Here is a 27,942-nt window from a genome sequence, read left to right as displayed (position 1 = left end):
CCCCTATCCTGGCCTAGAAAGAATAGCCAATTAGAATTTAAGAACTAACAAGCTAATGTTACATTACAAAAACAAGATTATGAAGTCACCTATTTGGTGAATGGCATGTCAATGTTCTCCTTGGTGGATGCAAGATTTACGTTTTCCTCATAAAGATTTAATAAATAACCAGAATCAATTTGTGAAATTGGGAACAACAAGTGCTGAGGGTAACAGTGATGAGACCTAAAACTACTACATTTGTGGCGGAGAAACAGTTTCTTCAACATGGATTGAAAATTTACTCAAATGTTAGGGTTCTGTTTTTACAAAAACAAAATGTTGTGTCAATGAGATGATCAGCGAGTGTCGTGTGTGTTTTAAAGTACTGATCTTTTTCTTTAGTTTTGATCCAAAATTTATTTGGATTGTTGGAAGATAACCAACCGATCAGGATTGAATATAGTGGAATCGAGCAAAATGGAGTGGAATGAAGTATAGAACTCATTTCATTGTTTGGGTTTAGGTATTCTATGATAGAATCTTCCTATTGTTTGAAAAGTTGACGGAATGAAATGAATTATAATTATTATAAATAAATTAACTCCCTTAGGATATAGTTTACCTTTAGGATATACCATATTTTTTTTAGAGGACCCCTTAGAGTGTGTTTGGATGGGGGAATGTTTTGAGGGAATTCAACTACTTTAAGGTGAATTCTATTGTTTGAATTCACCTCAAAGTAGTTGAATTACCTCAAAACATTACATTCCCTCAAAACATTCCCCCATCCAAACACACTCTTGTGTAGTTTACCCTTACGATATAATGTAAGCCGTTTAAGTTAATCGTGAACCTTGGCCTCCTATAAAATTGAGAAATTAAAAACAAAATCAGAATACTCTAGAGAGAATTAACAAAAGAATGAACCAAGTGTTCGTCTTCTAACAAGGAAGAAGGAACAAAGGATAGTGAAAAAGTGTTGGATGGATACCTTTAGGTGTGTTTGGAGGGAGTTCCCCTCATGGATATTTTGGTTTCTTAACCCCTTTTGCTGAAATACAATCAGCAAAAAACAATTTTGGTAAAGTCTAATATCGAGTCTGGTGAGTAATGGTTTTGAATCAAGGTGAAGGTTACTATCATGATAAGTGTCTCTGGAACCACACAGGTCCTTTTAGAATGTCCAAAATTTGCCATCACCATCTTGATTCACTAGTTGGTTTTTGCAAAGAAAATTCACAATGATTATTGTCTATGAGTATGTAGAAAGAAAAAAAGGTCCACTGGAAAAGTATTTATGTTGGATTTGTGACCACTTTTCTATTAGTTACAACAAATTTCAGTGTATTTGAAACTGCAGTACATTAGCATTCAATTCAAGCATACAGCCAGAGTAAAGCTAACACTACAAGCTTCTGTGAAAAAATGAAAAATATTTCCAAAATTAACATATTAGTTGGCTCCAATGCAATAATGGTTGATGAAAGAATCACTGAGCAGATTTCAAAATCAAGAATGGTCATCAAATTATAATCACGGACATTTGATACTCGTCTCTGCCTGATTATAAAGGAAAAGTGGCAGTTGAAAACTCATAACAATGTAGCAAAGCAATTGGTAACATTGACTGCTACATCATAGTACCTGCAAATAGATTAAAAATCAGCAATGGTGACTGCAACAGATGGATAAAAATTATAGCTTGAAATATAAATGAGAACTAGTTTATAAACTCGACTAAGAATTTCAGACATAAAAAATAAATGAATAGGTTTTAATATTAGCAAGACAACAAAAGAGGGCATGAGGCATGACTAACAGTCTACCACAGAATATAAACTAGATAAGATCAATATAGAACAACTGAAGATAAAATGATGTCCCTTTAAGAAAAAAGAACTTAATAAAATGTAAGAAATCCAAATCAACAGCAAGAACATGTTATCATTTTAGTTCTAACAATTGAAGACTAGAAGCATCCAAGACAAAGTGAGATTGTGTGAAGATGCAAAAATTGAAACTAAGTTTACAATTTCAACAAATCATATAAAGGATTCAGGAAGGATACTACAGAACGTTGCCAGCGAAAAAAAAGCACTGATTAATGCATTATGATCAAGAAGCCATTTCATACATAGCAAACAGACACAACAAAGTTTTGTTTCATCATATCCTTGCCAATTGAACAAAAGCTGCTTCCTTACAGGTGTGATTGTATAAAAAAACAAATCATTCCTTTTGAGAGTGGTAAACAAAATAGGAGGTAAGCTATTGGTTTACTTAGTAGTACTAAATGAAGGCCAAAAATTAGTAACACGCCAAAATATTAAGTTCCAATTAACATTATCAAGAAATTACTCTACCAGGCTATAAGTGTCTATGACAAGAGACAATATCCGAAAGTAGTTGAGTAAAATATCACCACAAAATACACCAAGGAACAAGGTGTTCAAGCCTGTGTGGCGTTAAACACATAATGTACTCATAAAATACAGAACACTGACAAAATGTCAATGCATTTTAATCCATAACAGTTGGCCAAAAGGTACAAATAAAACCAAAATGTGACAAAATAAAATACAGAACATTTATTTATTGTTTGCATAAAGCTAACTGCAAGTGTATTAAATAAATGTAATCCACAATAATAACTGTAGCTTCAATATTGAAGTTTGAGAAATCTTTACAATTGCACCCCAACCATAATTACACTTTCATTTTCCCCAAATTATTTGCATTTTTCCACATTACACAACGAGTTTCATAAAGTTGTATGAGTAATAATAGAAAAATCCTTAAAAAGATAATGTATAGAGAGCCACAAGAAAAGCAAATAGGCAAAGTACTGAATAATCTCAAGCTTAAAGTTTCAATCATTAAATTGAGCAGAATTGCATACATAGTTTGTTTGTACTTCTAAGGATTCTTGACCGAACAAACATGGAAGGAAAACAAACACCACAAGTAAACATTTCCTGACCAAATAAATACAAGACCATTCGAGATTTTCTTTATCTACTAGATATGAGGCATATAGGATAAATCATAAGGTATTATTGTGACCGGCTATGGCACTCTGGTCCAGGTTAGCAAATAAATCAAGACAGCTAGATCATCCTCTATCTTGGGCTAGAAAGAATAAGCACTTATATTTTAATACTAACAAGATAAAGCTACATTGCAAAAGAAGATTATGAAATTACCTAATTAGGGAATGGCATGCCATTGTTTTCCATTGTATATGCAAGTTTTATTTTTTCCTCATATATCTTTAATAGATAATCAGACTCCTCCTTAAAGCTGAAAACAAACTTCTCCAAAAACAATTTTTCAGAATATCTAAATGGTGTAACTAAGCTGGCATTCTTTTTTCGCAAGCCTTTCATCAAAAGAAATTGCACAACCAATCCCCTTGGAACAATCCATTTCTCCAAACTATGAGTTAAAATATGTGGCCGTTTGGTAAGTGCCAATGAATCCCAACCCAATTGATTGACCCAAAAACTCATCACCAAATTAATCTTTTCAATTGAAGTCAACATCATATCAGGATGACACCTAAATGCCCGGATAACATCTTCATCAGACCAACCCCATTTCTTCAAGACATCAACTTTCTCATCCCAAAGTTTTTTACTCGTACAGTTATTGGCTAACAAAGCATACCCAAAAGTAGTCGTTGAAGGATCAAACCCTAAACCCTTAATTTCCTCCAATGAATTAATCAAATCCTTTGAACAAATTAAAAATGGTCTAGATCGAATCAATCTAGCAATGACAGAATGAGGAATTCCAAAATCAGTCATCAAATTGATATTAGCCACAATAAGGTGATAATAAATAGTAAATGTAGTCCAATGTTTTATTAAGCAAATAATGGCATCCCTGTTGGTTTTTAAGCACCTACTTAATAATTGAAAAAGAGGGATTATTTGTTTCTCCAAGCTACTTCGTAAAATTCGAGGGTTTGTAGTTAACAATGGAACAATATCAGATAAAGAAGCACCATTGGATAGAAAAAATTGAAACTTTGGCAATAACCTTTTGTGGGGTTGTGATGAAAGTAACCAAGGTGCCTTTTGGATGATGATGCGTATGTTGGAGTTTGGAAAACCATGGTTTTGAAAGAAGGTGATAACAGAATCAGCATTATCTGGGGTATTGAAACGAACCTGCTTGTTGTTGAAAGCTTTGAGAGCAGATTCATGTGAGAATCCAAAATTGTTGATGAGGTATGATACAGAGAATGGATGTGTGTTTGATTCTGAAGTGGCTGTTATGGTGCAGAAACGTCTGGGTGAAATTGGGAATTGGTGCAAAAGAGGGTTGTTGAATTTTGGGGTTGTTGATTTTGTTGTGATGAAACATAAAACAGCATTGTTGGAAAGAAACCATTTCTTCAACATGGTTCGGAATGTAGTGAGAATGAGATGAGACATAAGTGTTCTAATCCGTAAGGTTCTCAACACACAATAGAATATAAGCTTATCTTTCACACAAAAAATAAATATAGGCTTAAAATGTTTTCACGTGTTTTTTTTTTTGTTTTCCTCTTGTATTATTATTACTAGGGGTCTAGCTTCGAACCCACACTTATTCATGAATTTTAACCAATAGCATATTAGACATAAAAAAAATCCAATTTTTTTAATGAGGACGAAATCAAAAAGATGGAGAGTCTCTTTATGATGCGTGTTGGACATAAAAAAAAAAATCCAATTTTTTTAACGCATCTAGGTTCATATTTATTGTTCAACTCACATATTTATGAGGCAAATTCTATGGTACACCCAACAATTTAAATGTATTGGTACACCAAATCCTTAAATTAATAGTTAAATGAGTTATTTTTTGTAGGAAAAAATTATTTTCTATCACCTATAATTATAATAACTAAATCTTATTTACCAAAAATGTCAACGCAATAAAATTTGATTTTTCTGAATTCTTATTATTCATAATAGAGAATTTTGATTATTTTTTCCAATGTAAAAAAAATTTAGTATGATTTTTATAAAAAAAATGAAATGATGTTTTATCTTATAAAATGATATTTTCTAAAATATATATGTTAACAAACACCTATTTTCTTCATAAAAAATGATAGTTAAATTATAAAAATTGTAAGCGAGAGTATCGATACACCGTAATTTGCGGGTGTACCGTAGAAGTTCCCTATTTATGAATGTATCTAAACATAAATCATTTTATTTTCAACTCAATTTTAGTCCCTGTTTGGTTACACGGTGTGAACGGTTAAACGCACGTCCTACCCATCAAACGCGATTCCGACTTGTTTGGTTCTCCACCAACACTTCACCGTCGTCGCACATTTTCCTCTTCATAATCTATTTTTAAAGAAGCTGCTCTCTCTAACTTCTTGAAATTGATTCTTTCCACCGCAGAAGTACATATCATCCCATTGTCTCTTTTGCTCGCAAATCTCATCAGTTTCTTTTATATACTTTTTTAAATTTGACAAATCCCTTGAGAAACCCGCTACTCCATCTCATTGTGCTGGTATGCATGATTTTTTGTTGTTGTTGTGAAGGTACTATTTTTGTGTTGCAGAAATTTCAAGGACAAAGGTTGAAGAAGAGGAAAGACACTGTTATTGGGAAGAAACGGTGCTTTCTTGTTCCACTGAGGCCCATCTGAAAGCCTTCCTTAAAACCCAATAATTTTAAATTTTATAAAATAATAATATGAATCTTAATAGTCAATTACTCGGATAGTTCTTTTGATAAAAAAAATTTCGTATAAAGTTTTTTTTAATAATATTTACACAATTGTAATAAATTTAATGATGAAACATAAAATTAAATAACTAACTAAAGATGTAAATGAAATTTGTAACAAATAAAATAAATGAAATATTTTTTAAATGCACACATATGAGAAATCTATTTTGGTCATTTACACAACCAAAAACAATTTTGACACGAAATACCCAAACAATACAAATCACTTTTATTGTAAAGGTATCCAAACACAAATCACTTTTCATTCAACTCACTTTTAAATTCAACCAAAATCAATTTTCTTCACCGCATAACCAAACACACATTTAGTAAGAATCAATTCACTCAAACTCAATTTTTCTTACCGCAAAATCAAACATACACTTGGTCATTGTTTAGTTTGGCGGTGGTATAAGAAAACACACGTTCATATGGCTTTGTGCCGTGATTTTAAAGGTTCACTGAAGAAGTATTTATGTTGGATCTGTGACCGCTTTTCTACGAGTTACAACAAATTTCAGTGTATGGAAATGCGGCATATTAGCATTCTGTGAAAACTATTTTCTAAATTAACATATCAGTTGGCTCCAATGCAAAAAATGGTTGCTGAAAGAATCAATACCTAGCTAGATTTTAGAATCAAGAATGGTCATCAAATTATAATCACGGACGTTTGATACTCGTCTCTGCCATACAACAACTTGACACTAATTTCTGCAAAGCTGCTGCTTGATTATAGAGGAAAAGTGGTAGTTGAAAACTGATAACAATGTAGCAAAGCAATAGGTAACATTGATTGTTACAACCATAGTACCTACAAATAGATCAAAAAATCAGCAATGGCGACTGCAACGGCCGTGGATAAAGATTATAGCTTGAAATATAAGTGAGAACAAGTTTATAAACTCGACTAAGAATTTCAGTCGTAAAAAACAAATGAATCATAGATTTTAAGATTAGTAAGACAACAAAAGAGGGCATAGGGCATGACTAACAGTCTAACACAAACTATAAACAAGATAAGAATAATATAGAAGTTGCTTAGTTAGAGGGCAAAGAGGGATAGCTCATTTACAATAACCGAGCACATATAAAACAACTGAAGATGTCTCTTAAAAAAAAATAAGAAATTAATAAAATGTAAGAAATTTAAATCAACAGCAAGAACATGTTATCATTTTAGCTCTAACAATTGAAGACTAGAAGCATCCAAGACAAAATTAGATTGTGTGAAGATGCAAAAACTGAAACTGTTGCAATTTTCAACAAATCATGTAAAGGTTTTAGGAAGGATATTACAAAATTTTGCCAGAGAAACAAGGTGCTCAAGCATGTGTGGTGTCAAACACATAATGTACTCACATAAAATACAGAACATTGACAAAATGCCAATGTATTTTAATCCATAATAGTTGGCCAAAAGGTGCAAATAAAACCAAAATGTGACAAAATAAAGTTTTATGTATGACCTGACCTAACTTTGGCATAAAGCTAACTGCCAAGTGTATTAAATAAATGTAATCAACAACAACAATTGTACATTCAATATTGAAGTTTGAGAAGTCTTAACAATTGCACCACAACCCTAATTACACTTTCATTACACAGAGTTTCATGCCTACAAATACAAGAAAATTTCAACTTTTACCTGTAGCAATATTATATGGTATTATGAAGACTGATATACAACACAACAACAACAACAACCAAGCATTATCCCACTAAGTGGGGTTGGGAGCATGAATCAATACACAACCCAATTTTGAAAAATATCAATGACAACAAACAAACATTTGTCCAAATAAAGGGCAACCCGGTGCACTAAAGCTCCCGCATACGCAGGGTCCGGGAAGGGGTCCCACCATTATTGGTGTATTGTACGTAGCCTTACCCTGTTTTTTATACAAGAGGCTGTTTCCAGGACTTGAACCCGTGACCTTTCAGTCACATGACAACAACTTTACCAGTTGCGCCAAGGTTACCCCTCAAACATTTGTCCAAATAAGAAAACAAAATAAAGTTGGTTAATCTAGCTCCTACATATTTTGTACTAACTACTAAACATGAATTCAATTCGAATCAGGGACAACAGCAACATATAAAGGCTAAAATACCTGAAAATATAATCATGACATGCATGTTTAGTCCGTGGTGTATACATGATTGTGTTTTTTCTCATACAACTTTAAAAGATAAGAAGCCTCATGCTCAAAATGTTCTCTAAACATTTCAGGAAACAACTTCAAGCTTAAAGAAGGTCGCAAACTATTTAATAAAGTTGTATGAGTGATAATAGAAAAATCCTTATAAAGATGATGTGTAGAGAACCACATAAAAAGCAAATAGGCAAAGTACTGAATAATCTCAAGCTTAAAGTTTCGATCATTTAATTGAGCAGAATTGCATACATAATTTGTTTATATTTCTATGGATTCATGATTGAACAAACATGGAAGGAAAATAACACCATGAGTAAACATTCCCTGACTAAATAAATACAAGACCATTCGTGTTTTTCTTTATCAACTAGATATGAGGCATATGATAAATCATAAGGTACTCTGGTCCAGGTTAGCAAATAAAACAAGTCAGCTAGATCATCCTCTATCTTGGCCTAAAAAGAATAAGCACTAGCATTTTATGACTAACAAGCTGAGGCTACATTGCAAAAGAGATTATGAAATTACCTAATTAGTGAATGGCATGCCATTGTTTTCCATTGGGTATGCAATTTTCATTGTTTCCTCGTATAACTTTAATAGATAATCGGAGTCCACCTTAAAGCTGAAAACAAACTTCTGCAAAAACAAATTTTCAGAATAACTCAAAGGTGTAACTAAGCTAGCATTCTTTTTTTGCAAACCTTTCATTAAAAGAAATTGCAAAACTGAGGCCCTTGGAGTGATCCTTTTATCCAAACTGTAACTAAAAATATGTGGCCTTTTAGTAAGTGCCAAGGAATTCCAACCCAATTGGTTGACCCAGAAACTCATCACCAAATTAATCTTATCAATTGAAGCCAACAACAATTCAGGCCGACATCTAAATGCTCGAATAATAGCCTCATCAGACCAACCCCATTTCTTAAAGGTATCAATTTTCTCATCCCAAAGTTTTTTACTCATACATTTCTTGGCCATCAAAGCAGTCCCAAAATTAGTCATTGAAGGATGAAACCCTAAATCCTTAACTTCCTCCAATGACTTAATCAAATCCTTTGAACCAAATATAGACGGCCTTGACTGAAGCAAACTACCAATAACATTATCAGAAACTCCAAAATCAGACATCAAATTGATATTAGACACAATAAGGTGATAGGGATTAGTAGCAAATGCAGTCCAATATCGAATTAAGCAAAGAATGATATCCTTGTTGGTTTTCAAGAACCTACTTAATAATTCAAAAAGAGGGATTATTTGTTTCTCCAAGTCCAGGCTACTTCGTAAAATTCTAGGGTTTGTAGTTAACAATGGAACAATATCAGAGGAAGAAGCAGCATTGGATAGAAAAAATTGAAACTTTGGCAAAAACCTTTTGTGGGGTTGTGATGAAAGTAACCATGGTGCTCTTCTGATCATGATGCGTATGTTGTCGTGTGAAAAGCCATGATTTTGAAAGAAGGTGATGACTGAATCAGGTTTATCTGCGGTATTGAAACGAACTTGCTTGAGGTTGAAAGCTTTGAGAGCAGATTCATGTGAGAACCCAAAATTGTTGATGAGATAAGATGCAGCGAATGGATGTGTGACTGATTCAGATTGAGATGTTGTGGTGCAGAATCTTGTGAGTGAAAATGGGAATGAGAAGTGTTGGTTGAAAAGAGGGTTGTTGAATTTTGAGGTTGTTGTTTTTGTTGTGATGAGACCTAAAACAACATTCTGGGAGAGAAACCATTTGTTCAACATGGTAATGAGAATGAGACGAGAGGTTATAAATTTTTGCTATCATCCTCGTATAAAAACATGTTTGTGTTTTTATAAAATTTGTCAACATGCACTTTAATCACTCTTAGATTTAAATTTGTTTGATTATTCTACGATGATAGTATATATCCAACCAAACTTTTTTTTTTTCATCAAAAAAAATCAAATTGTCCCTACAAAATTACTCCATCCCTATATATAAACATTTATTTTTGATTAAAAATTTGTCTTTAAATATAAATATTTTTTCAAGTTACTATATACATTTATTATTTTTTCTTAAACACATCTCTAATTAATACTCCCTCCGTCCTAAATTGTATGACGTTTTGGGCATTTCACACATATTAAGAAATGTAATTAATATTGTGTGGGAAAGAGATATTATGAGTTGTTTTACAAAATTATCCTTAATAAATGATATGGGAAAGATAAATGAAAGAATTGAAAAAATAAAGAGTAATAAATAGTTAAGGATATAATAGGAAAAGTAACATTAATGTTTCATTGGTATTCTAAAGTGACATACAATTTGGGACAAATATTTTTTCTAAAGTGACATACAATTTGGGACGGAGGGAGTACCACTAACTTGTTTTGAAATATGAAAAATCAAATTTAATATACATACAAACAAATGATAATTCGGTAATATTAACACACAAAATAGACACATTAATTACCCTAACAATTTTTTTAAATAATGTGAAAAAAAGCAAAGGACGGAGGGAGTATCTTGCAAGTAGTTTTAACCCATGTTGAGTCAACATACGATTTTTGTTTTTGGAAGGGATTCAACACATGATTGTTTATACACATATTTAGAATATTATAAAAACTCTTTAAAAAAATGAGCTCAAAATTTAATTTCTATATTTAGATTTTCGTTGCTTTTATCTTGGATTCCAACATTTAAAAAATTGTTATTCAATTTATGTTGGGTTAAAAACAAATTAAATTTTTGTTAAGGAAGTTTTTATAATATTCTATGATGTTAGACCAGATTTACAAAAATGTTATTTTCTAGCCTTAATGAAGTTCAAACAAATTGAGAAGTGAACATATTCATATTTGTGTGTTCAACTCAGATTTGCAAAACTGTTGCATAGAAATTTTGCAATTCTGTCATTACAATGGAGCAGGTGTTGCATAGCAGAATGGTCTTAATATCAAATTCAGATGTATTAGAACTCTCTCTGATAAGGTGCCATCATTTGGATTAATGAATGGAAGAAAAAAATCCCATCGAGTTTTACAGCGTGCAATGCTAATGAGTTTTATTTTTATCCGGGCACCAAGATGTAGTTTTTTATGTTGGATATCTTTGTTGTGTAGCATCCACCCTTGTGATGAACATTGCTGATGGCGGAGCCATAAATCATTGTCACACGATACTTGGTTAGGTTTCCACCACGATCGCCTTCTCCATGACCACAGGATGTCATGGACCTCGGATCCAACACCACCAGTGCTACATAGCAGCTTTTGTTACGACAGTATCGAAAAATTGGATCAAGAAAGACTGGTTTTTTTTTTCTTTCCAATTTGGAACATTAGATGCATTCAGCAAATTGATCCAACTGCAGTGACTGCATACAAAAAAAGACTACATATAACTCGAATCTAAACAACTTTAATTTATATCGTGAATGTTTAATGACAGTCAAATACCACCAGAGTCCCTGTTTATTTCAGCAATGTTTTCAACTCAACATCAGACTGAATTTTTCAAGGAAAAGCCTCTATAGAACACATGTTGTAATTGGGATTGCACTGTGGTTTATTTGACCTTCGAGAGAAGAAACAAGCAGAGCACAACACTGAACCCCTTCAATTCAATGATCCTTTTCTTCAAAGAATATCTAGGGTATGTTTGGTTTGTTGTTATAGGATGGAATAGAGTGGAATGGAATATAATAGACTAGTCAGTTTAAAAAAATTGATGTTATATCATTCCATAACATCATCAGATGAACTGTATGTCAATATCAGATTATCAGTGTCATTTGCCTCTAAACTATAATGATTTTCAATTGAACACCTCCTAAATTATTTTAAAATGTTGTGTTTGGACTACCCCTAACTATTATATAGGCATCAATTTTCTCATCACACAGTGTTTTTGCTTACTTATTCACTCATTACCCTACAATCAAGCATCAGAAAAGGCACGCTAAAACCTGGAAAAGCCTTCTAAGAAATATATCCCTTCCCTTTTTACAACGCATTCCCAGAAGTATGATAATTTGAGAAAAGGAAAGAACACACTGAACCACACTGCTAGTCAAAATTAAAAAAGGCCGCAAAATTGTTCAATAACATTATATGAGTAATAGAAACTCCCTTAAAAATTAAACTTTGCTTAAAAAGACAATTAAAGCTTTAATCACGAATCTGAGCACACCTGCTCGGCTTACATAGTTTGTTTATACTACTAAGGATTCTTGACTGAACAAATATGGAAGGAGAACTAACACCATGAGAAAACATTCCCCGATCAAATGCAAGAACATTTTGAGCTTTCTTACATCTACTAGATATAATGCCTTGAAAGAATAAGCACTTAAAATTTAAGAACTAACAAGCTAATGTTACATTACAAAAACAAGATTATGAAGTCACCTATTTGGTGAATGGCATGTCAATGTTCTCCTTGGTGGATGCAAGATTTACGTTTTCCTCATAAAGCTTTAATAAATAATCAGAATCCTCCTTAAAACTGAGAACATATTTTCTTAGGAACATTTCCTTAGACGGAGCAAACGGTTCAACCAAGCTTGCATTCTTTTTCCTCAAACCTTTCATCACAAGATACTGCAGAACCAATGCCCTTGGAACAATCCTTTTATGCAAACTGTAACTAAAAATACGTGGCCTTTTAGAAAGTGCCAAGGAATTCCAACCCAATTGATTAACCCAAAAACTGATCACCAAATTAATCTTATCAATTGAAGTCAACAACAATTCAGGACGACCTCTAAATGCTCGAATAACATCTTCATCAGTCCAACCCCATTTCTTAAAAACATCAACTTTCTCATCCCAAAGTGTTTTACTCATACATTTCTTTGCAACCAAAGCTGCCCCAAAAGTTGAAGTTGAAAGGTGAAACCCTAAACCCTTAACTTCCTCCAAAGTACTAATGAAATCAATTGATCCAAGTATAGCTGGTCTTGTCAAAAGCAATCTAGCAATAGCGGAATCACAAACTCCATAATCAATCAATAACTTAACATTAACAGTAGTAAGATTGTAAGGCAAAGATATCAAATTTCGAATGATGCAGCAAATTGTAGCTTTATCAGATTTAAAAAACCTCTTATAAAATTCAAAAAGAGGAATTATTCTATTCTCCAAACTATTCTGTAAAATTCTGGGATTCGCTGCTAACAAACAAGCGATTTCAGAAGATGAAGCACCTTTGGATAGAAAAAATTGAAACTTTGGAAGAATTGAATTGTGGGTATCTGAGGAAAGAAGGCGTGGTTGTTTTATGATAATGCTGCGTATATTGGAATCTGAAAAACCTAGGTTTGTGAAGAAATTGAAAACTGAATTGGGTTTTTGTGGAGAGTTGAAACGAAGTCGTTTTGAAGCTTTGAGAGCTGCTTCACGAGGGAAACCAATTGTGTTAATGAGGTAAGAGACGGTGAATGAGTCTGATTGGGAAGTAGTGAAATTGTGGGAAAATTGGAATGGGAAAAGAGGGATTGATTTGTGGGGGTTATTGGAGATAAATGCTCTGTAATGATGGTAATTGAAGATAATGTAACGAAGCATTGCCATTTTGTGAAGAAGATGATGGTTTAGCTCATTTCAACTGGTTTCTCATACTCTCTTACACTCTTACAGTCGTATTATAAGCATTGCCATTTTGTGAAGAAGATGCTTTAAAATGTGTTTGTTAATATTATCGTACCAATCGTTCAATATATCGTAACATTAGTACTTACAAGTACTAATTTATTGTCATTTCAATCTTTATATAAAAATAGTTATTATAGGTATTAAGAGATTATTTTAGCGTCAAAACTATTTTGATTATCCGAGTATACAATTAGGAATTATTATAAAATTTTATACGTTGAAAGAATATTGTAACTATTCATTACACATTCAAGGATCAAAATGACTATTACCTTTGAAAGAAAAGATAGTCCTCCGTCTCTCAAATTATGTCATGTTTTCTATTTTTTTCTCAAATATTTTTTTATTTTATAATGGTAATACGATATTTATTATTTTTCAGTAACATATCATTGCTTATTACATTTCAATTATTTAACTACTTTACTAACTATAATTAATTAAGATGTTTTTAGTAAATGAAACACATTTTATACTAGTAAAATCAACACTACTACCCATTTCTTAACAATTGGGTTTAGTTTTTTTTTATTTTAAATATACCTAATGATAATAATATTGAAAACTCACATACAAGTATAAAAAGTTAGAAGGGATGTAAATCAGCAAATGATATCTATGTCTTCATTTTATTGGATAAATATGATATCCATATGCGCTTCATTTACATGTTGATAAAGCAGACAATCCTACGATTTTGAGATATCCATCCGTATATACAAATATTTATGGATAACATTTATAAATAAATAAAAATATTTTTGTTAAATTTTTTAACCACCTAAAATTTAACAACAAAAATTAATCACATTCATTTTCTTCACCAAAACATAATAATATTGATACATAACAATATTCTTATATAATACTCCCTCCGTCTCATAATAATTGTCTCTTTAACACTTTTTCTTTTTCTCAAAATAATTGTCACTTTAGAATATCAATGCAACATTTATTATTATTTTCCATTATTATATCCTTATTAATTGAATTTCATCTAACTTAACTACTCCACTAACTACAATTAATAAGGATATTTTAGTAAATGATATTAATTTTACCATTGAAATCAACACAAAAAATCATTTCCTTAATAACCTTGCATAAACTTTAAACGACTATTTTTTAGAGACGGAGGGATTATTAAAGTTCCTATTTTGTTGACCGATGTTGAAGGGGTTTTTAATCTTTTATATTTATATAAGAATATTTATGTAGTTTATTTAGTTTAATAGCGAATATAAATATCAACGGGCAAGAATGCCATTAAATTTGTACCCATGTCCATTAATATATTTTTTTTGTCCTCTAAAAAAAAAAAACTAAATTGATACTCTTGACAGCATTGTCCTTGCACTCCATCTCAAAATAAAATAATATGGCATAAAAGTATACACCAAAATTTACTTAAAAAGGATGGATGCATGTGAATTCAGTTACATAAAACTTTGGCAAACACCACCATTACTCAAAAACCCAAAATAAAAGACTGCATATTTATCAATATCCTCCGCCAAAAGAAAAGGGAATTTATAAATATCTACAATAACAATTACTATAATGGAAATTGTGGTTGAGCAAACATTGCCCCCACTTATAAACACATGTTCATCATCTTTTATCCAATGTTAAACACTTAAAAAATAATAAAGAACATAATGATACTTTTCGTTGCAAAGAAGCTAATTTCATACATACACTAAAACACAACAAAGTTTTGTTCCACATCCTTTCCAGTTAAACGAACGCTTCTTCCTTATAGGTGATATACTACAAAAAATCTTCCCATTTCAGAGTGAAAAAGTGTGAGTGGTAAACAAAATAAGAGGTAAGTTAAAATCTTCCTTAATACTAGGTTATAAGTGTCCAAGACAATAGACAATATTCAAAAGCAACTAAGTGAAACATCTCCTCAAAATAAACACCTCATAGGCCATATATCTATGCAATGTGGGATTAAATCCAGCCCTTTACACCCATCACAATGAAGGTATTGGAGGCTGCAATGAATACAACTCAAATGCCACTATTAGGTAGAGAGGGTAGACTGCAATGAAGGAGGAATTTAAAACATACTGTAATTTTAAAAGGTAAGTAAATAAATAAATAACCTTGGATATTTGAACTTGACTCCACTATCCATTTTAGCTAGCCAAAGTACAGACAATAATATGAGACAAAATCAAGTGCTATGTTAGACCTGATATGACTATGGCATAAGGCTAACTGCCAAGTATTGTACATAACCGTAGCCCACAACAATAATTGTAGCTTCACTATTGTAAACAGTTATTACACATAATATGACATGGTTAAACAGTTCATTACATTTGCTTTCTTTTGCTATTGTGGGCTCAAACATTGGAAAACCTATACACCTCTGCTTCTATACAAACATATGTAGAATCAATATCATATGTAGGATAAGCAGAGCTTAACTGATATTATTCACAGTCATCACCAAGAAAGGGCTGGGCAGCATTCAGGGCAATTAGAATATCCAAAAGTCATTGAGGAAAATAAAGTACCTCCATATAAGACTATATATGGCATAATGCTAAGTTGCTAAATGTTAAGTATTTTAAATTTAAATAATTGTAGCCAAACACAAACGCAGCTTCAGTACCGGTGAATGAAAGGTCTTCACAATTGCACAGCTACCATAATTACGGCTGTATTTATCCATGACTATTTGGACTTTTGGTATTTGCAAAGAAATTACAATTACAGCTAAAACCTAAAGCCACTTTAAGTTCAAAAACATAATCTGGTATAGCTGAGTTTATGCAATAGATTATTGGACAAAACCAACATGAAAGGAGAATGACACAAAAATAGTACTACATGCCCATAAATGCAAGAAAATTCAACTTTGACAGTACAGGCAAATTATTCGATTTAAGACTGATAAACAATAGGATTTTGAAAAATATCAGTAAAAAAAAAAGAACATATGTCCAAGTAAGCAAAGCTAAACTAGCTCGAATCACAGTAATTACAAAATAAATTTCAAATAGAATATGGAATAACATACGAAGACATACCTTAAAATCTAATTGTGACATACATATTTTGTCCCTGGTGTATGCAAGGTTGAGTTTTTCCTCATACAACTTTAATAGATAGGAATACTCCTTCTTAATACCTTTGATTAACATATCACGAACAACTTCTCAAACATTACAAAAGGACAAGTTAAGCTTGCATTCTTATTTCTCAAACCTTTATTCAGAAGAAATTGCACAACAGCTGCTCTTGGAATGATCCTTTGAAACAAAGTTGTTTGGAAGCTTTGAGTGCGAATTTAGGCGAGAATCCGAATTTGAAAGCTTTGTGCGAATTTAAGCGAGAACCCGAATTTGTCGATGAGATAAGACACAGTGAATGAGTGTGAAGTGGTGGTATGGACTGACAAGCTAAGGTTGCATTTCAAGAGAAGATTATGAAACTGCCTAATTAGTGAATGCCATGCCATTGCCGACCCCTTTTAGTGGGATAAGGCTTGGTTGTTGTTGTTGTAGTGAATGCCATGCCATCGTTTTCCATTGTGTGTGCAAATTTCATTTTTTCCTCATATAGCTTTAATAGATAATCAGACTCCTCCTTAAAGCATAAAACACACTTGCTCAAGAACAATTTCTCGGAATAAGTAAATGGTGTAACTAAGCTTGCATTCTTTTTTCGCAAACCTTTCATCAAAAGAAATTGCAAAACTGAGGCCCTTGGAATGATCCTTTTATGTAAACTATAACCAAACATAAGTGGACATTTAGTAAGTGCCAAGGAATCCCAACCCAATTGATTGACCCAAAAATTCATCAACAAATTAATCTTACCATTGGAAGCACCCAATAAATTAGGCTGAAACCTAAATACTCGGATGACAACTTCATCAGACCAGCCCCATTTCTTAAAGACATCAACTTTCTCATCCCAAAGTTTTTTACTACATTTCTTGGCTATCAAAGCAGCCCCAAAAGTAGTCTTTGAAGGATGAAACCCTAAACACTTAACTTCCTCTAATGACTTAATCAAATCAGTTGAACCAAATATAGATGACCTTGTTTGAAGCAATCTAGCAATGTTAGAATCAGAAACTCCAAATTCAATCATCAAATTGATATTAGCCTCTAGAACATGATAGGGATAAATAATAAACGATAGTGAATTTCGAATTAAGCAAACAATGGTATCCTTGTTGGTTTTCGAAAACCTATTTAACAATTGAAAAAGAGGGATTATTCGTTTCTCCAAACTACTTTGTAAAATTTTAGGATTTGCAGTTAACAGGCGAATAATATCAGAGGAAGAAGCACCTTTGGAGAGTAAAAATTGAAACTTTGGCAATACCATTTTGTGGGGTTGTGATGAAAGTAACCATGGTGCTTTTGTGATGATGATGCGTATGTTATCGTGTGAAAAGCCATGGTTTTGAAAGAAGGTGATAACAGAATCAGGATTATCTGGGGTATTGAAACGAACCTGTCTGTTGTTGAAAGCTTTGAGAGCCGATTCATGTGAGAAACCAAATTTGTTGACGAGGTATGATACAGCAAATGGTTGTGTGTCTGATTCCGATGTGCAGAAGCTTCTGAGTGAAATTGGGAACAACAAGTGTTGGTTGAAAAGAGGGTTGTTGAATTTTGGGGTTGTTGATTTTGTTGTGATGAGACATAAAACAACATTCTGGGAAAGAAACAGTTTCTTCAACATGGCTTGACAATGTTATGTGGGAACAGTGAGAGTGAGTATTGTGTCGAAGAGGAGACAGGGTAAAGACGCTTGATAAAAAGTGAAAATCTTATGTGAATTTGTAAATTCCACAGAGAAATTCTTAGATGCAAACGAACATAACACGTCATAGTTTAAAAACAACCAATCAATTTTTTTCTCTATTCTTCTCTCACCGTCTCTCTCTAGAAACAAAAACACAGCAACAATGTTGTTTTAGAATTCTTTCTTCTTTTCTCTATATTACATCATGTGTTTGTTGCTTCTTCCTCGGACAATATCCTTTTTAACTTTCTTATTTAAACAAATCCAATTCTTATCCACATCCAAAATGTTTTTCAATAGCCCATCACTTTTCATTCTTCTCCATTCAATCTCCCGCATGAAGGCCATTGATGTTGGGTCTCTTCTTCTGCACCTACACTTGTGTTGTGTGCATCCTTCATAAGGGTTTCCTAATTTCTTTGGTTTTTGTATTTAATCAAATACATGTACATTTGGTATGTAGAATTGATCATAGAAAAAGACACATTGAAAGAGAAAAGTAAAAACTTTGAAAGAAAACGTGCCAATTTTAATTTTAGTTTTTATTTAATTAAATTCAATAAAATTTTCTGATTGGTTGTTTCTATGAATTATTTTTATTTTTTTAATCTTTAAAAAATATTCTTAGGGCACTTGAGTCATACTCAATTAAAAAATATTCTTTAAAAATCTTGAATACCATAATTTCTAATGGATAGAATACACTCATTTTTATAAAAACACATTATTTTAGATTTGCAAATAATATCTTGGATGCACTCGTTATTATTTTTATGTTAAACTTCTCTTTTCCAGAGGTTATGATAATTCAGACTTTAGTCGTGAAATAAATATAGTTTGATCAAAAATCATTTCATTCAGTAATCAAATTTGAATTCTCCAAAATGATGTATCCGTTGACCGTTGGTGAAGCTCAACCATTTTAACTCAATCACTTGATTCAGTTCTATACTAATATTCATCATAAGAGTTCAATCACTTGATTCAGTTATATAATATTTGATATAAATTAAAAAATTATTGAAGAAAAAAAAAAGTATCGCTAAATTAGTTGCAAATGCAATTTAGACGCCGAAATAGGGTGAACCGCTCCTTCATCTCATGACCATGAACTATGATCAGATGAACGTGAGTTGTGACGGTGAACACAAACTCGACTAGTAAACATACAAATGACAATTTGATCCACCAAATTCGTATTCGTCCATCAAACAAAAAATGTGTTGATGGATTGGATTCAATCCGATATGAATGAATCCAATCCATTCAACTTATTTTTTTTATCAGGTAGCCTAGTGGCTGGAGCTCACACATTTTAAATATGGAGAAGTGGAGTGTTCGAGGTTCGAACCCCGGCCCCTGCATACAAAATGCATTTGTCCCTACCAATTAAGCTCACGGGACCCAATCCATTCAACTTATATTAATGATCCAATAGATTATTTCAAGTGTTAATTATTTTCAAGAAGTATTCCTATGTTAATATAAATTCAATGAATACAAAAGTATTTAAAAAAATTATTAATAAAAAGGTGAAAAAAATTTAAATAAAAACAGAAAGAAAAAAATAATAAATCTGGAAATAAAAAACAGGAGAAAAGAGATATTTAAAATAGATTTCTAATTTATTATTTTTTTAGCGAAATAGATTTATAATTATTTTAGGTGAATTTATTATTTTAGTAAATATTAAAAAAATTACAAAAATAAATAACAGCCATCAATGAGTCTCGGAGCTGATGTGGTCAACACCGACCACTAGATTTATAATTATTTAATAACTAACATTAAATATTTCTGGATGAACCATGTTATATTTAACGTTTTTGGATGAACCCTATTATATCTGCAAACTAAATTTCAATAGATTTCCCTTCAAACCTGAGACCTTTCATAAGGCCCCTAAGTTTAGTTCTACTTGAACCAACTTTAGTTTTGGGTGAGGTTTAGCATGGGAAACGGATACAAAGTTATGCAAACTATCAACTTCTTTTAAAAATTAAATTAGAAAGCATGGTAAATTATCCAAATCAAACTATAATTATCAATTCTTTAATAGCAAACTAGGAAATAACCTGAACCTACGAATGTACCATGAAAGATGTGAAATGTAAATACGCCTTCAACATCACATGATATATTATTCATGCAATCAAAATAAAAAATAAAAATAAATCTAAAGGATAAATAGCAGGGAACAGTCTGCTTCAGTGCTAGATCAAAACAAGCTACCATTAACAATTCACGAGGACCTCTATGTATGAGCATGATCAGTGCCTTGCTTGCTAGGAGAATCAGATGAAGTACGTAGTTGCTTCAGCTTATGGTGATCCTGCTTGGTCCAAAGTAACAAAGTTAATTAAAAGGCCAAAAAACCCATATAATATAACATACAATAGTTGAAAACTTGATCAAAACTCTAAACAAAACTACCTAATACCTTATTTAAAAGTGATTTTGGAATTCAAACATGTTCATCACCTCTACTATTTTTAAATAGTTATTACATATAATATGACATGGTTAAAAAGATCGTTACCTGTGCTTTCTTTTGCTATTGTGGGCTCAAACATTGAGAACCTATACACCTTTGCTTCTATACAAACATATGTAGAATCAATATAATAACAGTCTATAGTCCAGAAATGATTGAGCATTCTCTCTATTTTTTTCAACAGGTTGCATCCTTTGGAAACTAGGTTGGTTTGCCTTTTCATTTTGCAATGACTATACTATTTCTTAAATCCTACTCTACAGAGCTGCATCAGAAAGAGTTTTTTTTTTCTTTTTTTTTAAATGACAGATGTTAGTAGTTTTTTTTTTTATTAGGGGGGAGTTTAGCTCATGATCACTTCATAATTCCAACCCCTATATTCCTATCCAAAAGCAGTGTTGTTAAGTGGCGGTCATGGTGCCGCCATGGCAGAATGGCATGGCGGAGTAGTAGCCATTTTGTGAAGGGATGCCCACCATGGTGGCGCCATAAGCTGCAATGGCGTGTTTATATAGAGGATTATTAGCCATTTGCATATCACGCCATCGAAAACACTGCTCCAAAGTTGACTTATAAGCTGCTGAGTATCTATTCTGAAAACTTGATGGACTACACAAAGAGGCGATCATATGGATTTTTGCACAGTAAACAAGGGATCCAAGAATTCTCTTAGGTTTTATGTATTTTGAATTACCACTCTGCATACAACTTTTATACAATGCCAAATTCAAGGAAGATACAACTTCAAACCACCAGTCTTCATTAGGTTTCTTTGATATTAAGCTTATCCCAATCCAAATTTTGTATATATCATTATTCGCTAAATGCTCTATAATCTATTCTCTGTAGATTCCTATATGTTTGATTTTGCATTGTATGCCACTAATTTATGTAAGCTAAACATAAGAGCAGCCCTAAATTACAAGCATTTATGTGCATGTGTACAAGAATAAAACTATTAATTATGTGCATCCATCTGTGAAGTAAAAAGGCTGCAATCTATCAACCATGGTATTAGAACTATTAATTGTGGTATAAGCTTAGAAAACTTGCATGTGTACATGATGACAGCTTTACAATGACACATGTGTTACCATATTTTGATTTTAGAGAGTTGAGAACTTCTAAACAGTAGCAAATAAGATTAAGTTTTGTAAATAGAAGGAATGAAATGAAATTTCACCAACGTGAGACGTGTTTCTGTATACGAGCGAAAATTAAAACTAGAAATTTTTTAACCAGTACTCTATAAAGATGCAATCTGATTGATTTGCACTCTCTATTTCTTATGTGCAGTATTTACTTAGGAAAGCTAAGGTTGTAGACTGCAAATAGTTTAGGTGCTAAAATGCTGCTAAGTGGTGCTTGCTAAAGCATGCAGCATTCATCAACGCTAAATGTTGCTTACATAAGAAAATTTTCTCAAGTTTTAATGTCCGTGTCGATGTATTCCTGCACTAGAGAATGCACTCAAGCTTATAACTCGGTTCATCTAAATCTGTAGTCAACGACGCATAGCAGAACAAAGAGGCAAGGCCCTAAAACGCAATAGTTTCATGGCCATTACGTCGAAGTTTAGAGAAACAATACAAGAAATTTATACCAAAGCACCATACATACAAAAGCTCAAAAATAGAACAGGACATAAAATTGAAGGCATTCATAGCTAATAACCGAAGTTCATTGTTACCAGTATTTAAACCTAATACTAAGCAAATAAATTTCAGGGCAAAATGACTAAAAAGTAAAAAGAAACAAAGCAAACAACTATATATTCAGGGCTTATGTGGGTGTTTATATAATGCACACATAGCTTCTAAAAAATGCAACAAAGCTGAGATTCACGTAGCGCCTAGGGACTGCTACACAACGTCGGCTTTTACTGACTCCAAAGATCTAATTGTCAATAAAAAAACGACTAATCCTTTATAATTACTATTAGTTAAACCATGATTTTAAATTGAAGATGAAATAAATCATTCAAACAAGTAAATCATTGAACAGGAACTTACTTTTAACAAGTCTGTCGATATCAAACTTTCAACATATGCCTTGGCCCTGCTCCATGTAATTCTATTGGTGCTTTTGATTCTCTTTACTCTATTATCTTTCCAATTGTAAAGAATTGCTTGGCCTGCTTGATTGATTGAGAATATGAGTGTATCAACATCCTCAGACAGACACAATGGAATCAATTGAGGAAGATAATCTATTTGAAGATTCATATAACTAATTTTAAGGAATTGAGTCCAAGAATCTTCAACTCCAAATTCATCCATTTTCCATATAACAAGATGGGTTTTCTTGAAATCATAAGAAAAACACATGCAGTCCCTTAACACAGAAAGACAGTCCACTGACACAGAAAGAAATGGACAAGTAGCTTTTAATTGCAAGATTGAGGGAGCAAGAACTGTGTATATGTCTCTGTCCTCAAATCAAGCGAGACAAAAACAAATTGTTCAAATGGTAAGATTGTTATTGTTGTTGCGGTGACAGACCAACCAATTGATACTATTATTCAAATAAACAGTATCGCACTGAGCGAAACAGAAATTACGAGGGACGACTACTACGGGAAAACATTGAATATCTCTCCAAGCAACATCATTATTATCGCCCCCCAAAGTGAAAACTTTTGCAGCGGTTTTCCCTAGAGCTACAAGGTTGTCATCGCTTTTCAAAGTTAGCATCACCACCTTGAAAGTGTCTGTTGAATTATCAAAACCAAGCGTGAATTTGCAAGTTTCATGCTGGGGGCGCTTGAAATAAGGGCAAACGGACAGTAATGTATCAGATTTAGTCCTTGTGGCAGGGTTCCAGAAAGAGAGCGAGTGGTTAATATACTTAGCAGTGAAAGAACAACCATGCAAGCAGATCAATCCATTGCATGAACCAACAATATTACCACAGTCATTGTACTTGAATCGGTTGTGGTAAGGAAGATCGTCATCGGTTAGGGATGATGAAAACGTATTCATCTCTTGCAGCAAACGAGAGATGGGTACAGCTCTACAATCTCCGGAACCTTTGGACTTGTCAGAGAGAAGTGTGAGGTGTTGCTTCTTCTTCTTCTTCTTCTTAAGATGCATTTTGGCGAAGATTGGATCAGAGATGACGGTGTTCCAGGACTTACACACGCACTTCATCCACATCAGATCTTTCACTTCAAGAAATGAGAGGAATTCAAAGATAACTTCGTCGGGGAGGAGGATTAACACCGCCGGTGGACCCTCCGCTGCAATGAGCGGAGGAGGAACAGGGATATTCATCACAACAAACAGTGTTCAAGTTGAAGAAACTTTTAGGGGGATGACTTCATAATAGATTATTGGACAAAACAAACATGAAAGAAGGATGACACTAAAAAATAGCACTACATGCCCATAAATGCAAGAAAAAAACTTTGACATATAGTACATGCAAATTATTCGATTTAAGACTGATAAACAATAGGATTTTGAAAAACAAAAAAAAAACAAAAATAGTACTACATGCCCATAAATGCATGAAAATTCAACTTTGCCATATAGTACATGTAAATTATTCGATTTAAGACTGATTAACAATAGGATTTTAAAAAATATCAATAAAAAATAATAATAATATGTCAAAGTAAGCAAAGCTAAACTGGCTCGAATCACAGTCATTACCAAACAAATTTCAAATAGAATATTGAATAACATACGAAGGCTAAAATACCTTAAAATCTAATTATGACATGCATGTTTTGTCCCAGGTGTATGCAAGGTTGAGTTTTTCCACATACAACTTTAATAGATAGGAATACTCCTTCTTAATACCTTTGATAAACATATGATGAACAACTTCTCAGACATTACAAAGGACAAGTTAAGCTTGCATTCTTATTTCTCAAACATTTATTCAGAAGAAATAGCACAAAAGCTGCTCTTGGAATGATCCTTTGAAACGACGTTGTTTGGAAGCTTTGAGTGCGAATTTAGGCGAGAATCCAAATTTGTCGATGAGATAAGACACAGTGAATGAGTGTGAAGTGGTGGTATGGACTAACAAGTTAAGGTTACATTTCAAGAGAAGATTATGAAATTACGCTAATTAATGAATGACATGCCATTGTTTTCCATTGCGTATGCAATTTTCATTTTTTCTCTCATATAGCTTTAATAGATAATCAGACTCCTCCTTAAATCTGAAAACAAACTTGCTCAAGAACAATTTCTCAGAATAAGTAAATGGTGTAGTTAAGCTTGCATTCTTTTTTCGCAAACCTTTCATCAAAAGAAATTGCAAAACTGAGGCCCTTGGAATGATCCTTTTCTCCAAACTATAAGAAAACATTTGTGGTAGTTTGATAAGTGCCAAGGAATTCCAACCCAATTGATTGACCCAAAAACTCATTGACGAATCAATCTTATGAATTGAAACCAACATTAAATTAGGCTGAATTCGAAATGCATGAATAACAGCTTCACCAGACCAACCCCGTTTCTTAAAGACATCAACTTTCTTATCCCAAAGTTTTTTAGTCATACCTTTCTTGGCTATCAAAGCAGCCCTAAAAGTAGTCAATGAAGGATGAAACCCTAAATCCTTAACTTCCTCTAATGACTTAATCAAATCCTTTGAACCAAATATAGACGGCCTTGACTGAAGCAAACTACCAATAACATTATCAGAAACTCCAAAATCAGACATCAAATTGATATTAGACACAATAAGGTGATAGGGATTAGTAGCAAATGCAGTCCAATATCGAATTAAGCAAAGAATGATATCCTTGTTGGTTTTCAAGAACCTACTTAATAATTCAAAAAGAGGGATTATTTGTTTCTCCAAGTCCAAGCTACTTCGTAAAATTCTAGGGTTTGTAGTTAACAATGGAACAATATCAGAGGAAGAAGCAGCATTGGATAGAAAAAATTGAAACTTTGGCAAAAACCTTTTGTGGGGTTGTGATGAAAGTAACCATGGTGCTCTTCTGATCATGATGCGTATGTTGTCGTGTGAAAAGCCATGATTTTGAAAGAAGGTGATGACTGAATCAGGTTTATCTGCGGTATTGAAACGAACATGCTTGTAGTTGAAAGATTTGAGAGCTGATTCATGTGTGAAACCAAAATTGTTGATGAGATAAGATGCAGCGAATGGATGTGTGACTGATTCTGATACTGATTCAGATGCAGATGTTGTGGTGGAGAATCTTGTGAGTGAAAATGGGAAGGAAAAGTGTTGGTGAAAAAGAGGGTTGTTGGATTTTGCGGTTATGATGTCTAAAACAACATTCTGGGAAAGAAACCTTTTCTTCAATATGGCCTGTAAAGGTTTCATGTGGGGCGTTTGGTAGGAAACAGTTACTGTGTTTGATTTGTGGGAACAGTTAGAGTGAGTGTTGTGTTGAAGAGGAGACGAGTTGAACACTCCCTCTCCTCTTGGTTATGAATCTTACGATGTTTGATCCAATGTTTTACGTGTAACATGGACGCTCGAGCAAACTTATCCGCGACTATATTAGTTTGTCTTCTACTTTCTCCATTTTAAAATAAATGTCTTTTAGTATATTGCACATAATAAATTAAGGAATGAAATGAAATAATCATTAGACATAACCCTTTATTAAAATGTTCAAGAAAAAGACAAATTTAAAGTTACATTGAAAATTGTGCAAAAGAAAAGTTAGAGTATTTATTGAGGATAAAGTTTGGAGGAAAAAATTAATGTTGTATTCAAAATGTAAAGAGACATTCATTTTGAAACATATTTTTGACTAAAGTGACACTCATTATGAAACCGAGCCCTCCGTCCTCATATCTATGCACCCTTTTATTACATAGAGGGACAAAGGGAGTATGTTAGAGCATAATTAGCATCAGATAAAAGTAAAGTCCTACAATTAGAGAGTAAACTTTCTAGTTCATTCATATAGGAGTTATTTTAAGGACTACATTCACAACTAGTTGACAATCACTTTGAAATACTACCCGATTCAGCCCAAAGTCAAGAGCAATTTGGAGGGCTTGTTATAGAGCGGTAGCTTCACACTCAACTGCGGTGGTAACAAAAGGAAAGACCATAGAGTTAACTTGGATAAAATGTCACCAGAGACATGATAGTTTGTGCTTTGGTCTGAAATACTCAACACATCTTGTAAATCTTGAGTACCATATTTTTCCATGTCATTATCGTCCTTTTGATAAATTTGTATATGAATTTTCAAGATTCAAATCTATAATTTTATTTTGATATAAGTTTTTAGTGTTCAAATATATGGTCCTTCATTTGTATTTCATATGAATTTTAAATTTGATGCTTAAAGATTCATACGAAAACATATCAAAAGGATAAAATAACGTGATAAAATATAAAGGACGAAATTTTTACCTAAAATTAAGTTAAGATATAATAAATATAATTTTGCCAAAATAATATGCCTAAATTTATCCCTTTTTAACTGATTGTAATATGGGGATGAATTTGATCATGTATAAATATGTAAGGGACTAATTTCGATATTTTAGTGGGAGACTAAATTGAGTCAAAAGAAAATAGTGAGAAACTAAAACAAGTTTTCTAGTCTTATATTTAAGGCTTAATACATACCCCGGTCCTTTAACTTATTTTATTTTCTTAGTTTAGTCCCTTAACTATTAAGTGTCTCAATTTGGTCCTATAACTCTTCTGCCGTTTACTATTTTAGTCATCTTCGTTAACCCCCTGTCTATGTGTCATTTAAGATTGATGATCAATGACTGGATTTAGAAAGCACACAAATATACAATGCACTCACAACATATGATCATTTCTATTGAATTTCCTACAAATAAAAATTAAAAAAGAAATAAAAAAAATTCTCTTATTTTCTCTATGTTCCCTTCGTCCTCTTCCTTCTTCCTCTTCTCTTTTCATTCTCTTCCTTCTTTGTTCATGTTCTCTTCTTCCAATCTTTCATAAAAAAACTCATTTTCAAATTCCAATCTTTCACCATCAACATCAATCCTTTCATATTCCAATCTAAACTCATTTTTGGATCTAATCTAAATCCTTCCAACTCCCAATCTAAACCCATTTTTTTATGAACATTAACCCATTTTGTTGTTGTTGTGTTGTTGTTGGGGAGCAGATTTGGACCAGATTAAAAGGGAAAAATGGGAATCAGATTTGTTGTGCTGATTTGGGT

The 27,942-nt window shown here is 32.6% G+C and overlaps 4 protein-coding genes and 1 pseudogene across 7 annotated transcripts; all 5 read right to left on the bottom strand.

Annotated features, from left to right (window-relative positions):
- Positions 1–18: 18 nt before the first annotated feature.
- LOC25488160 (transcription termination factor MTERF15, mitochondrial) lies at positions 19–13,569 on the bottom strand. 2 transcript variants are annotated; one of them, XM_013607825.3, is made up of 2 exons: positions 12,329–13,569; positions 19–146 (listed from the first exon to the last, which is right to left on the bottom strand). In XM_013607825.3, the coding sequence occupies exons 1-2, from the start codon at positions 13,433–13,435 to the stop codon at positions 90–92; spliced, it is 1,164 nt and encodes a 387-aa protein (XP_013463279.1). In that variant the 5' UTR covers positions 13,436–13,569; the 3' UTR covers positions 19–89. The 2 variants fall into 2 exon arrangements, with proteins under 2 accessions (XP_013463279.1, XP_039686379.1); XM_039830445.1 differs by lacking the exon at positions 19–146 and adding an exon at positions 10,732–11,238 and having other exon boundaries at positions 12,272–13,568.
- LOC25488162 (uncharacterized) lies at positions 1,262–4,461 on the bottom strand. The gene is made up of 2 exons (XM_013607827.3): positions 3,186–4,461; positions 1,262–1,626 (listed from the first exon to the last, which is right to left on the bottom strand). The coding sequence occupies exon 1, from the start codon at positions 4,419–4,421 to the stop codon at positions 3,186–3,188; it is 1,236 nt and encodes a 411-aa protein (XP_013463281.1). The 5' UTR covers positions 4,422–4,461; the 3' UTR covers positions 1,262–1,626.
- LOC25488161 (uncharacterized) lies at positions 6,123–9,708 on the bottom strand. Of its 2 annotated transcripts, XR_003009430.2 has the most exons (3): positions 8,587–9,708; positions 8,411–8,521; positions 6,123–6,537 (listed from the first exon to the last, which is right to left on the bottom strand). XR_003009430.2 is itself a non-coding variant. In XM_013607826.3 (2 exons), the coding sequence occupies exon 1, from the start codon at positions 9,629–9,631 to the stop codon at positions 8,411–8,413; it is 1,221 nt and encodes a 406-aa protein (XP_013463280.1). In that variant the 5' UTR covers positions 9,632–9,708; the 3' UTR covers positions 6,123–6,537. The 2 variants fall into 2 exon arrangements, 1 of the variants encoding a protein (XP_013463280.1); XM_013607826.3 differs by having other exon boundaries at positions 8,411–9,708.
- Positions 13,570–14,952: 1,383 nt separating the features above from the next.
- LOC25488159 (uncharacterized) lies at positions 14,953–18,705 on the bottom strand. 2 transcript variants are annotated; one of them, XM_024775693.2, is made up of 2 exons: positions 17,353–18,705; positions 17,200–17,261 (listed from the first exon to the last, which is right to left on the bottom strand). In XM_024775693.2, exons 1-2 carry the CDS (start codon positions 18,227–18,229, stop codon positions 17,212–17,214), a joined length of 927 nt encoding a protein of 308 aa, XP_024631461.1. In that variant the 5' UTR covers positions 18,230–18,705; the 3' UTR covers positions 17,200–17,211. The 2 variants fall into 2 exon arrangements, with proteins under 2 accessions (XP_013463278.1, XP_024631461.1); XM_013607824.3 differs by having other exon boundaries at positions 14,953–18,702.
- A 1,608-nt stretch (positions 18,706–20,313) lies between these two features.
- On the bottom strand, positions 20,314–26,245 carry LOC25488158 (uncharacterized; annotated as a pseudogene).
- Positions 26,246–27,942: the final 1,697 nt, after the last annotated feature.

The sequence above is a fragment of the Medicago truncatula genome, chromosome 2 (assembly GCF_003473485.1).
Source record: "Medicago truncatula cultivar Jemalong A17 chromosome 2, MtrunA17r5.0-ANR, whole genome shotgun sequence".
In the NCBI taxonomy this organism is placed as follows: Eukaryota; Viridiplantae; Streptophyta; class Magnoliopsida; order Fabales; family Fabaceae; genus Medicago; species Medicago truncatula.
The sequence above is the reverse complement of the archived record's forward strand: the minus strand, read 5'-3'. Positions and strand labels throughout refer to the sequence as shown.